This window comes from Anopheles moucheti, chromosome 3 (genome assembly GCF_943734755.1).
Source record: "Anopheles moucheti chromosome 3, idAnoMoucSN_F20_07, whole genome shotgun sequence".
NCBI classification, from domain to species: domain Eukaryota; kingdom Metazoa; phylum Arthropoda; class Insecta; order Diptera; family Culicidae; genus Anopheles; species Anopheles moucheti.
In genome coordinates this window covers 60,123,524-60,135,971 of record NC_069141.1, presented here as the reverse complement: position 1 = coordinate 60,135,971, position 12,448 = coordinate 60,123,524, and the positions used below count along the sequence as shown (strand labels likewise).

General features: G+C 42.8%; 2 protein-coding genes across 2 annotated transcripts; one reads left to right on the top strand and one right to left on the bottom strand.

Annotated features, from left to right (window-relative positions):
* Positions 1-263: 263 nt before the first annotated feature.
* On the bottom strand, positions 264-1,037 carry LOC128305976 (collagenase-like). Its single transcript, XM_053043628.1, has one exon. It carries the CDS (start codon positions 1,035-1,037, stop codon positions 264-266), a length of 774 nt encoding a protein of 257 aa, XP_052899588.1.
* A 6,100-nt stretch (positions 1,038-7,137) lies between these two features.
* On the top strand, positions 7,138-11,152 carry LOC128303514 (transcription factor Jra). Its single transcript, XM_053040494.1, has 2 exons — positions 7,138-8,903; positions 8,987-11,152. Exons 1-2 carry the CDS (start codon positions 8,240-8,242, stop codon positions 9,307-9,309), a joined length of 987 nt encoding a protein of 328 aa, XP_052896454.1. The 5' UTR covers positions 7,138-8,239; the 3' UTR covers positions 9,310-11,152.
* Positions 11,153-12,448: the final 1,296 nt, after the last annotated feature.

The window sequence follows — 12,448 nt, the reverse complement described above, 5'->3', positions numbered from 1 at the left end:
TTATAGTTTAGTACATATTTTAGATGAAATATGCGTAGATATTGCTAAAAACGAACTTTTCAGTACGTAAAACTTTGAAACTCATATAATTCGACGCTTTGGAGGTTCATGAATCTTCGTAATACAGAATCAGAGTCATTCATTTCGGTCTAAAGTTGCATGAATCACCATCAGATTCACTTAATAATTATTTTTGCTACATATTTTTTGAGTCGTATTCTTTGCTTTATTTTCGATTTTGTTGCGTATCGGGACCGATCACCTTACACACCGGTATGCTTGTTTACCCATTCACGGAAAGCAGTGACGCGAGCGAATGCAGCTGGGAAGCCACGTTCACAGCCCAACGCATGGCCAAAGCTTACCACACCGACCAGCGTCTTATCCTCGGCCAGAACCAGCGGACCACCGGAGTCACCGTTGCAGGGCGATTCCTTCACATCACCGCGGGCACACAGCGTCGTCTTACGGACCACCAACGGGCTGAACGTTTTCTGGCACTCGGAATTCGTGATGACCTGCAGCGTGGCGTACTGAAGCTCCTGTGCTACTGAGCCTCCAGTTTCCATCAAACCCCACCCGCTAACCACGACTGTTTCGCCGGCATAATCGCTGCTTCCGGTCGGCAATTTCACAGGCTGCACACGCTCACTGAACTCCACCTTCTGCGGAAGCTTCACCAACGCCACATCGTTTGCCACGAACAGTGGGTTGTATCTTTCGTGCTTGAAGAACTCCGTCGACACCAGCACCTGCCGTCCGTCGTTCGTTTGGTCGTCGAAGTCTACTGCACCGAGATGAACTTCGACCGATTTGGCGACCTGTACGCAATGGCCTGCCGTTAGGACCCACTCTTCGTTCAGCAGAGTACCGCCGCACAGGGCACGCTGTCCATTGCCAACGTCCAGCGTAAGTCGCACCTGGTACGGGAACTGCCCGAGGGTAGCCGTTTCCCCGTTCACCACACGAAGTCCCGGCGCTGCCTGGGCGAGGGCGATCGAAGCCACCACCAGTAGAACCACCGATGCTGTGTTCATTTTAAATTTTCAATACACTTTCCGATACTAGTCTACGAGTTGTTGGTCCTCGTCTAAAGAGAACGTGCGAAAGAATTATGCACTCCATACGGTTGGACGTTCTTTTTATATTCGACTTATCGAAATGCCTACTACTAATCATTGTTGGAACTGATAAGGTGAAGACTAGAAGGCATGTAGATTATGCCGAGACAGGTTGTTGAAGTATCTGAGGAACGGATACCAGAAGCTGAGTGAAGTACTTTGTTTATTGTCCATTGACCCAATCAAAAGAGCGGGAATTGCAGCGGGAACTTCTTCCTTTAGAGTAGATCATAATGTAGTCAAGTGCTTTCCATTTGCAATTGCTCTTTAACTTTACCGGAACTGAAGAAGCTTTTTACCCTACAAACAATTCCTGGATTTTTTTTATTTCTAAAAATAGGTTCACTATAATTGTACTTTCTACCCAGCAAATTCCTATTCATGCTAATCATTCACACGATGACACTCGAGACAGGAGTGAGGTGCATAAAAATCCCGCTAATCGTGAGTGTCTGGAATCTTTTCAATTCTGTAGTGCGGATTGAAGTGTGAATGGGTTTTCGTGTCCTTGAGAAGAAATCGGATAATGATTGTTTTAGGTGATATTACACACAAAAGAATCGTAATCAATCTGCGGGCAGATAATTACTAGACGTTAAATTTAAAGAGCATCTGGATTTCCTTATCAAACTAATAATTTTATTTTAGTGCATTTTAAAACGAAGTTGGAACCATGTGCTTTCGAGTGGCGCATGTTTACTATGGCGACATCTGTTGGTAAACTCAGCAAGCTGCAATCCCGATTCAAATCCATTGCAGGGTTCGCATAGCGCGTTGTTAAGTATTACAGCCTTTTCGAAGTTTATGTATGAACGTGGCTATTGCGTTTGCGTTAACTCCAGCAGAAAAAACCAGAATAAAGAAACCATCATGGTTTTTCATTTTGACAGAATTCGTTGTTAGTAAGGCAGAGCCAGAATCCATGTTGCATTCTCTAAATGGATCGTTAAACTGGCCATGACAACTGATGCTGCAATGTGGATGCTTTTTAAGTTCTTTTCGCCTTCGGGATCAGGTGCAGAAATAATTTAATTCTTTACAATAAGTTTACAGTCGTTACGGTCTGGCCGTTCTAACGAAATATTCCTCTACATCGGCACAACAACCTCAAGAGGGCTAGGCTTGCCATTTCTGTTTTTTTTTTTTACCGTATTAAACCCATAGCCGGATATTCCGTCCAGCGTACAAGCGATTAGTTCGACCGGGATTTTGGACCGGCCCTGTCGTGTGAAGACCGGCACCGTTGACAAATAAACCACCGCCCGTTGCGCCATCTAGTGGGAAATTAATGCAACAACACTTAATATTACACTAGTATATTAATTAATATACTAAATAACACCTTGTAATACGTTTCAACGCGGAAACGATCGTGTTTTTCAATCGTCGATTTGAAAAAAAGGATTCTGTGATGATCATGATTATTTAATTATAAATTTATAAACAATGGCATAACTACAAAACCCCCAAAACAAATTGCTAACATTTTAAAAAGATATTATTATGATTTAATATTGCCAAAGGGATAGCAAGTAAGATCAGAATCAATATATCAACACTATCCATAAATTGGATAACATTTTATTTATTTACTACTTTAGTATCAAGGCTCTTCGCTTCGTATATGCTCGGTTCGGGGATTCTCGGTTGGATACATTTTGTTATAACAATTAGAATTTGAAATGCTTTTCCAAAAAACCAATTCTTTACAAAGTTTACTCATACATCCTTTCGATTCATCAGTAACATAACGAACAGCAAAACAAACAACGTTCACACTCGCTCCGTTCCGACGTTTCATTCCAACGAAAAACTTGCATCGATGACGTCGAAACCCATCTCATCCGGTTCCGTGCGCAGCATTAACGTAAGCACCAACGTGTCCGCACCAACATGTTGAGCATTATCTTTTCCTTGACCATTCACTAGCTCGATCTCTGGCCCGCATACAATACCACCTGGTCCAACTCGGTGGGAATTCCCCAAGCCGGTGCGCGCACGCGCACGCACCTTGATGTGCACGGCGACTCATTCATGATTCTCGGAACGGCAGCCGCTCGCGATTTGCCAAAAACTGAAAACACACGACGAAACAGGTGAGAGGCGCGTGTGTGTGTGGGGGGGGGGGGGGGGGGGGGGGGGTTGGAAAATGCTCTCGACAAGGAAATGCCATTCGTTTCCCGCCAAAACACGTGCGCAAGCAAGTGGAACATGTGATTGTGAGAGATTTCGTTTCAATTTACTTTCTTGTTGTAGTTTCTTTTCCAATTATTTTATTTTTACCATGAAAGTTACTAATAAAAAAGATTGAATTCATTACATTGAATTTAAAAAAAATCATTTTTATTGTAATAATAGCTTGATTCCTGAAACATAAACAAATGTACAAGAATATACATCTAGCTTTTGAACAAGAATAAATCACTATAGCAACCTACAGTGTGTGCCTGATTTTATCAACACAATAACCTATGAGTTTCTGTTTTTCTACAAAAATGCGGAAATAGTGTTTGCTTTTGTGCTATGCGATCGAATCTCGAGTGGGCCGAGCCTTCAAGTGTATGTGCTCAATTGAGGTCACTTTACCACCTTTATTCTAAAAGCACAAGTTAATTATTTTTCCTGTTTTTTCGATGCTGCAACCGTAAGAGGTTTTAGTACGGCAATTTTTTATTTCATTGCAAATTTGAAGTTTAAAATTGAAACTAAACTTTAATAATTTAAGAACATATATTTTCACAGATATTGTCATAACGTCAATCGGTTTGTATCCCACGTTCAAAACAGCGTCCATCGCTTTGTACGCAATCCTGTGTCCGCATAGCGGGCGAAGGACCCAAAAAGAAACAACCGAACGGGGGAAAAAAAAATACCCAAAGACGACGGAACCGGACGGCCCAAGGGCATGGGATGGCCGTGGCAAGACGGCGTGGAAATAATTGTGCGATGACTCATCACGCGCACTGGCCTGTATTTGCCTCTTTTGACTTGCTTCGCTTCTTGAAAATGCTCGCAAGACGCTCTCGCGGGATGGTAGGCAGGGGCTTAAACACAACAAGTTGTTCGTTGTTTTGTCCGTACCTTCGTCTCAGTTCGCTAGCATGTTTCGTCTTTCCGATAAACTCGCAGAAGATAAATAAAATCCCAGCCTGTGCACCCTACTCAGCGTGGGGACACAGCATAGAAAAGGCAGGATAGAAATAGCAACAAACCGTCGACTGAGGCGAGGGCATGCAATATGGGTAGAATGATCTCAGAACGGATCGCGTTCACGTTCTGGGAGAACAGATCTCGACCAGAGTTCGTGTTGTAACGTGTTTCTGCTTATCTTTACCCCTCGGAGCGATTGCCTGTCCTCTGTTCTACCCTTCCCACCAAAACACCACCAATGCATTCCCGGGTGCAGCTAGAGTGCACATTCCCACTGCACTTTCGTGCTGCATGCTCGTGCGTGTCCCGACAACCTGTTTTGTCGCTTCCGACTTCAATGCTTTGGAGAAGCGCAACAAAACGCCGGATTTGACAGGAAAGAAGTAGAACACGGCCCGTTTGTCCTTGGCGCACACAGAGAATGATAGGGGAAGGCTTTCGACGCGCTTCTGCACGTTCTCTTCTTGATGTCGCATGGAATTCGGCCGTTATCCGGTCATCCGAGACCTCGACCATGTGGCGCTATAGCGTTTTATGATAAGCTTTTTTTAAACGTTGAGAGCGTACAGTGAGTAACAAAAGAAAGCACAAACGTGCTACCACAACTAAAAGCCGTATTTCAATGTCACTATTGACACGTGGTGGTTTATTGAAATTTTGAAAAATTTATATTAATTATTTGAAATCTAAAAATGCTAAAATCTACAAATTTCTGATTCATCAGACTGCGTGTGTTCTGAAGGTTGAAAGATTGTGCAAATTATTTAAATCTTTGCAAAAATCCTGCTTAAAACAAGCACGTTAGCACAAATGTAACTGCCACATTGCGAGATGCAAATCAACTGTCGCTAAAATGCGGCACAAAGGTCAAAAAACTCTATACTCCTGCTGGCCTGTTCTGCATTCGCAATGCTTACACGTTTTGTGTGCCAAAAAAGGGTTACGTTTGCGAAAGAAAAACAAAATACACACAGAAACTCGTTTACCTGTCCCTCGTATAATTAATATTATTGTTGTTTTTATCAACAATTTTATTGTTTGTCACCGTTTGCAAGCGATTCCCCCTACGCACACAACGGCAATTATTGAATGAGCTACCCAAAATAAAGTGGATTCTTACGGTGGTTTTTGCTTTTCGGAACCGGATTGTACGCCGCCGAAGCTGGACTGAAGGCATACGTGCTAAGTAAAAGCTATACGAACGACAAACGGGGGTATATGGTAAACATTAGCATCCACCCCGTGCAATACACCCACCACCGTTCCATTAATTTTATTCCGTACAGTGCGGTACAGGTTCTGTCGCCAGGTAGTGCTTACGCGTTGTCATATTTTCGACAAACTACCAATAACATTGTCGCTATTTTTTATCTGGCTTACTTAGACGCTAGAACTGCAAATCGTGCATGAAACGAGTTTACGTCACAGTCCTGCTAAACATTTTTGAAAATTTTCACCGAAAACAATTAATTTGTGCAATTTGCAACGCTAGAGAATTAACAAATGCTTTCGTCTATAGTTTGTCTATAGACCAGACTTTAATAAATACAGTCAACGTTCTTGTGGCGAGTGCTATCCATTCCAGTGCTTAAGTCGTCGGCACGAGACGACTTAAAATTCATGTGGCATAATGAATATTATGCATGATTTTTTTTCGAATATTTTGTATGAAACATAAAATCCGTTCTATATCAACATCCAACGATTTCAACAACTTCAGACTGTTGTTGTATGTTATTTTTATTGGTAACTTTGAGTTGGCCAACTATTTGTCTCTACTTTCAGAATGTCTTCGGGAGATTAAAGAATGGTCTGAAATGTCTGTCTTCTGCTGCAGAAACCATTTTCTTGTCATAAGCAACTTCATAAATTGTCCGAGTACACGTGGAATAAGCTGACCTTCCACAGTATAGAACTGAGACAGTAATGTCTCCGAACAAATGTGAATTTTCATTAGATTTTCTTAGATTTTCCTCTATCTTTATTGTTGTTGCTTTCAAATCTCAATCCTACAGTATTAAACAATGTCACAGGTACTCTTGCCGTTGGTTCTCTGATGACATTGGTCTTGATCAAAGTTTTTCCTACAGCTTTGGCACCGAGCAATAAAAAAAAAGAACCCAATGATCGTTTATAGTGATATTCTTTATGAGAGCATTTATAGCATTTTATGTTATTCCAGATAAATAACACTCTGATGTTGTTTTATAATGTTTGAACTTCTCTGAAAAGCTTCTTTCAACATTTGAATTTACTGTAGTTTTTTATTAATCTTGTTTCGTGGAACTTAAAATTTAAAAACCTCAAATCATGCTTCATAGATAACAATAAGGAAAACAATACAATTAGATTACAAAATTTACTACCCCCATCTCGAAGCTACCATTGCACCAAAATGCGTGCTCCACTGTATAAATCGAGTAGGGGGGACGCGATTTAACAGCTTTCAACTCTTGCATACGCATTGCTTCGCATCCGAAAACGCAGCAGGCCGATTTTTGCCCGGTCGCGCGATTTCAAACTGTCGCTCAAGCATTCCGGCGGGCGAAACAGCCCCACAAGAAACTCCCCAAAAAAAGGCATCTCCTATTGGTTTGGGGTGGGATGGACACAGGCAAAAATCGACCACACGTTCGCAGTACAAAATACACGCGCAAAAGCACCGACCCAACACGATCAAACCCGAGCACGGGTAGCCAATCGGAGCGGCGACCGATGACGTCTCCCGTGGCTATTTTTAGCACCATGAATCATATGTTGCCAAGCAAAAACACGGCCGCACACAACTACCCGCACAAACGCACGGGGTTTTCAAGTCGGCTTCATTTTTTCCCCATTCCCGATTCATTCGTTTATCTACCTTCAAGCCGGACGGGCGCGTGTGTGTGCTGCTGCTGCGGTGTGCTACCAGTGCACCAGTGGGCGATCGTTTTCCGTCACGAGAACATTTTACTCCGAGATTTTTGTTGTGACCAAGCAAACTTGTGCGAGTTTTCGTTGTTGAGCCTTCAAATGCGTTAAGTGTCGTTCGATTGAGGGTGAAACATTGTCGCGTAAAGGCGTGAATCCCGTTTTTGGGTGGACGCCCCCGTCATAAAACACGTACCAATAAATTAGGCGTAGGCCGCCTTGCATTGCGAAATCTCATTTGTCGCGCGTGTTTGGTTGTGTGCGTCTCCACATACAAGAGCCGTGAAAAGTGGTGTGTACTTTGTTGTTCCGCGGTTCCACACTAGTGGGACATTTTCATTATTATTGCGCGGTCTTTCGTATTGTGACGTGTGTGTGTGCGTGCGCGTGTGTGTGTTCCGAGCACACATATGAGGAAGTGTGCGTGCGCGACAAAGCAAAGCTACGACCAAGGCAGATAAAACGGTACGATTTGTATGCACGCAAAACCATATTAACAATACACACAATTATCAGCACAGAACTTAGGGTGTGAACGTTATAAAGGAAAACAACATCCAAGTGACCTTAGGCGAAAAAAGCAAATACATATTCCGCAAGTGTATCTTTCACATGAGTGTGTGTGTGCGCTTCAAATTGCCTGTCATTTCCTCTTCCCGTGTGTGTTTGTTGTGATAGATTTCCGTCAGTCGCTGTGTTTGCTAATGCGACTGAAGATAAAATATCAGTTTTAGCTGCTACAAAGCACTTTCAGTACGGAGGACGGCCACTCGTTAACCTTCAAAAACGCGTTATTGTTAATGAAGATTGCAACTTCAGCAGACGGGTGAATATGTGTGTGTGCGCGAGTGTGTAAAAACCGAACAAGTGTCAGTGCGTGGAAAGAGCAAAAAAAAAAGCGAAGGTTGTTGTTTATCGTACGCAATTTGACATTTGACGTTTTTTCGTCCTAAAACAACAAAACGGATAAATACGTTTAGCTGCATCCGTGGCAGTGCAATTAGTAGTGCATTGTTCCTACAATAAACCGATACGCAGGCCTGAATCCAATTAGCAAGATGCGAAACAACGTGTTGAACAGCAAGCACCCTAACAACAACAACACGATGGAGTCGTTTTACGAGGACAATAATGCCCAGTTCGTACCGTCCACCACGAACGGTGTGACGACGGGCAACGGCAACGGGTTGAAGCGGCCTGCCACGCTCGAGCTAAACCTTGCCCCCGGGAAGGCGCGTAAAACCCGCTACAATACATCGGTCACCATGCCTTCGGTGCTGCCATCGCCCGATATGCAGATGCTGAAGCTGGTATCACCGGAGTTGGAGAAAATCATTAGCACCAATGCGACTTTGCCCACGCCGACACCCAGTGCCATTATCTTTCCACCTTCGGCAACCTCCGAGCAGCAGCAGTTTGCCAAGGGCTTCGAGGATGCACTGTTGTCCATCCACAAGAAGGACACGCAGGAACAGTTTGCGAAGGGTTTCGAAGATGCGCTGCAGTCCATCCACAAGAAGGACACGACCAGCAAGCTTAACACGAACAACAACAATAACAGCAATACCAGTAATAATAACAATAGTCACGTGCCGGTGGAACGGCTTTGTCCAACGGTCCCCACAACAGCCGTTGTAACGGTAAACAATCTCACTAGTACGGTCTTATCTTCCGGTCACAATAATGGCATGAGCGGTGGAGAAATAACGTACACCAATTTGGGTAAGTTAGTCAATGATCAGTTGTCGTACTTTCCTATCTTGAATAGCATTTATTAATAGTTATTCTTTCTTCACTCGATACAGATTACCCGGGAGTTGTAAAGGAGGAACCACAGGCTACCTCCAGCAACCAATCGCCCCCCGTAAGCCCGATCGATATGGAGTCGCAGGAACGTATCAAGTTGGAAAGGAAACGGTTGCGAAACCGGGTGGCCGCCTCCAAGTGCCGGCGGCGAAAGCTGGAACGCATTTCCAAGCTGGAGGATCGCGTAAAGGAACTGAAGGCACAAAATTCCGAACTGGGCGGTGTGGTGTGCAGTCTGAAGCAGCACATATTCCAGCTGAAGCAGCAAGTGATCGAACATCACAATTCCGGCTGTACGATCACGCTGGTGGGCAAGTTCTGAGTGCTTTTCTGCTTTTAGCTTTAACGTGTCGAAGGTGTTACGCGTTCGGCGTTACAAGAAGTTGTTCCTGTAAGAAGTGTGTTTGTGTGGCAACAAAAACAAACCCAACCACGTGCGCAGGACGTTCGCGGAGGAACAGTTCGATTTTGTTCAACGTAAAGAAACAGCAACAGTTGCTAGCCAGCAGTTAAACATTAGCCGTAGCAAGAGCGAAACAAAACTACACAGCGAACAAAGCTTATTGTCATTGTGAAACACAGAAATGCCTTATCGTATTAGAGTTGATAACTGTGCGTGTTAGGAGTGTCGCTTTTTGCGGCGACTTTTAGGACCACTAAACGGGCGATAGAAAGCAAGAGGGGGGACGTAAAAACGGTGGATAAATCTAGTGTTAACCAATTTCTATGTTATTCAAGGATAAGTTTCAGTGCAAATGCGACAAACGAGGAACAAACAAGTTTCGGTTTAGGGATTAGAAATAAGTTTGTTAAGTCCCCAACACCACCACCGCCACCGGCAGGTTGGTTTTAGTAGCGGTAGTAACAAGTCAGATTTATTGTTTTGTTTTAAATGTTTAGCAGGTTCGATTGAAACAACAAGTGCTTCTAGTCGTTGGATTTGAGCTTTTTATTCCGTACGCCGCGGTGTAAACACGATTCGAATGTAATGCAATGCAATAGTGTCATATATGTTAGTTCTTATATGTTTTCTCGTTTTTTTTATTAATAGCGGATTTATTTGGATGATCGCTTTTTTGCTTCCCAGGTGATAAATATGTGTATGTGTGCGTATCATTACAGTAACAAATGATTCCAGTCACAAATGGTCTCTTTTTCGCTTCCCAGTTTAATGTTCTTGAAAGCAAACAGGAAACCTTCTAGCCAGTGTCCATTTCAAACTATCTAAATAGCTTACACGTGTCAGGCCTCTGTAAGGCCACGTTTTCGACCATGCCGCATTAATTATCACTTCAATTTATTTGCTTCATTGAGTGGCTAGGAAAAAGCGCTAGAATTTAGTCAGTAATGCCATAATGCAAGGATCATTTTCCCAATTGTGAAGCAATTTTAGTGTACGCGTGTTAACAAGGAAATAATTATCCACCGGAAGATGGGAGTTTAGATGGGGCGGGCACGCATACTTTTCTTTCGATTCTCAAAATAGGAAAAGAAGTTTCTAAATTTGTATATTTTGCAAACACGTGCGTGCAATGTATATGTATATAATATATCTATATTGTCGTAAACGACGACCAGAAGCAGAAGGAAGTCAGCGTGTGTGCCAGTGTGAGCAGGTGGGAAGGCTAATAATACGAGACGATACAAAACAGAAAAAAAACGATGCAATTTTGTGCAAACCCTTCTCTTCTGTAAGCTTGTGCAAACAGCTGCAGCAGCACCGTGTGCTGCACTGGGATAGAGAAAATCAATGGAACATATTTATTGGTAAGCTCGTTTTGCTTTCGTTTATTACCTTATTTTTGAAGATATTTACAAATAAAACGAACCTTACGATTATTTTGCTAACGTTTGAATGCTGAATTATTTGCATTTGTTGTTTTCCTCCGGTACGGTACAGAAATCGGAATTTGTGTGTAGTTGCGCCGCTCATCGCACCGCTGTAGCAGCATTACGTCATCGTCGATGGTGGTACTACTGGCGGCTCTCGCTGTGTGGAGTTGTTGACCTTCAGACCCTCGGATGGGATTGTGCAGTATCTGATGGTGGAACGAAATGAATTTAGCTCTATGGAACGAGATAGGAGTGCTAAATGCTGTGACACTATTAGCATGACAAAGAATAAGCTGCTACTACCAAGCGAATTATGATAATGCAATTTAGAAAGAAAATGATGAACGGCACAGCAAGTCTATGAAATTTTGAATTTAAAAATTATCTGTTTAATAAACCACAATGAGAATCAAAGAGCTTTTTTACACAATGTTCTATTTACTTGTATTACTCTTTGGTGCTTAGATTTATTGAAAATCCCCAAATTCTTATTTGCATGATGCTTTTGCTCTTGATAAAAAATTAACGTTATTCATTCTTGTTACGGCATAATCAGTGGAGGATCAATCCCCTTGGAGGCTCAGGGCGGAATTTTTAAAGGGGGGCCTATAATTTTGCTGCAGCATTATCGGTGTTAGGGAGGTGTACTTCAAACATGATTTAACAACACCAGCAAAGTCTCGGAAAGAAAGCTTCCTTACGTACACCTCAGAGTTCTGTTGCGTAGCCCTGTAAACGGGCCTAGTAAGCTAGTCTATATATATATAAACGTTTGTATGCGCTAAGGAGAACCATAACGCTACTACTTGGATCACATTTTCACGATTTACGTACATTTACGATTCCTGATTACTCCAACGCCTTCTACGATTTTTCGCCCAAGGTCGACATCAAACTCGTGAGAGCGATCGCTAATGTAAGGAAGATCAATAAAACGGAAAGCATCCTTCATCTCGCTCAAACTTTCCGTCGACTGGTACGAAATTCCATATAAAACCCGCTGTTTTCAGATTACCAATACCAGGAAAGCATCCACGGAAGAGGTAGCAGCTAGTACAGCAATTTTGCTCGAAAACCGCCGAAAGGTATGCAATGTTTAAACATAAACTTTCCCGTTGATGGCGAAAAATTGCTTCGAAAACTACCAGTTTCCGAATGTATAGTACCAGGAGAACATCCACGGACCATGTTTTTCAATAGGTAACACCCAAGTTGTTGCATGTAAGATGTTGCATGCCATATGTTGCGCAACATATGTCGCGCAACACATGTTGCATGCCAGATGCTGTGCAACATATGTTGCGCAACATGTGTTGTACAACATGTGTTGTGCAACATCCTGGTACCAGGTGTTACCTCTTGAAAAACATGCTCTCCTGGTATCGGAAATCTGAAAACAGCTGGTATGTATGGAAAGTTAGTGTATAAACATTGCATACCTTACGGCGCATTGCATTGCAAGTTGGTTGCAAAGCTAGTGTATAAACATTGCATACCTTTCGGCGCAGTACCAGGAGCTACCTCTTTCGTGGATGCTCTCCTGGTACTTGAAATTCGGAAACAGGTAGTTTTCGAAGAAATTTTTCACGAAAAACGGGAAAGTTAGTGTTTAAACATTGCATACCTTT

Coding starts and splice junctions, on each gene's coding strand:
- LOC128305976 (XM_053043628.1), bottom strand. CDS start 1,037: ATGAACACAGCATCGGTGGTTCTACTGGTGGTGGCTTCGATCGCCCTC.
- LOC128303514 (XM_053040494.1), top strand. CDS start 8,240: ATGCGAAACAACGTGTTGAACAGCAAGCACCCTAACAACAACAACACG. Junction 8,904..8,986: donor AATAACGTACACCAATTTGG/GTAAGTTAGTCA, acceptor CACTCGATACAG/ATTACCCGGGAGTTGTAAAG.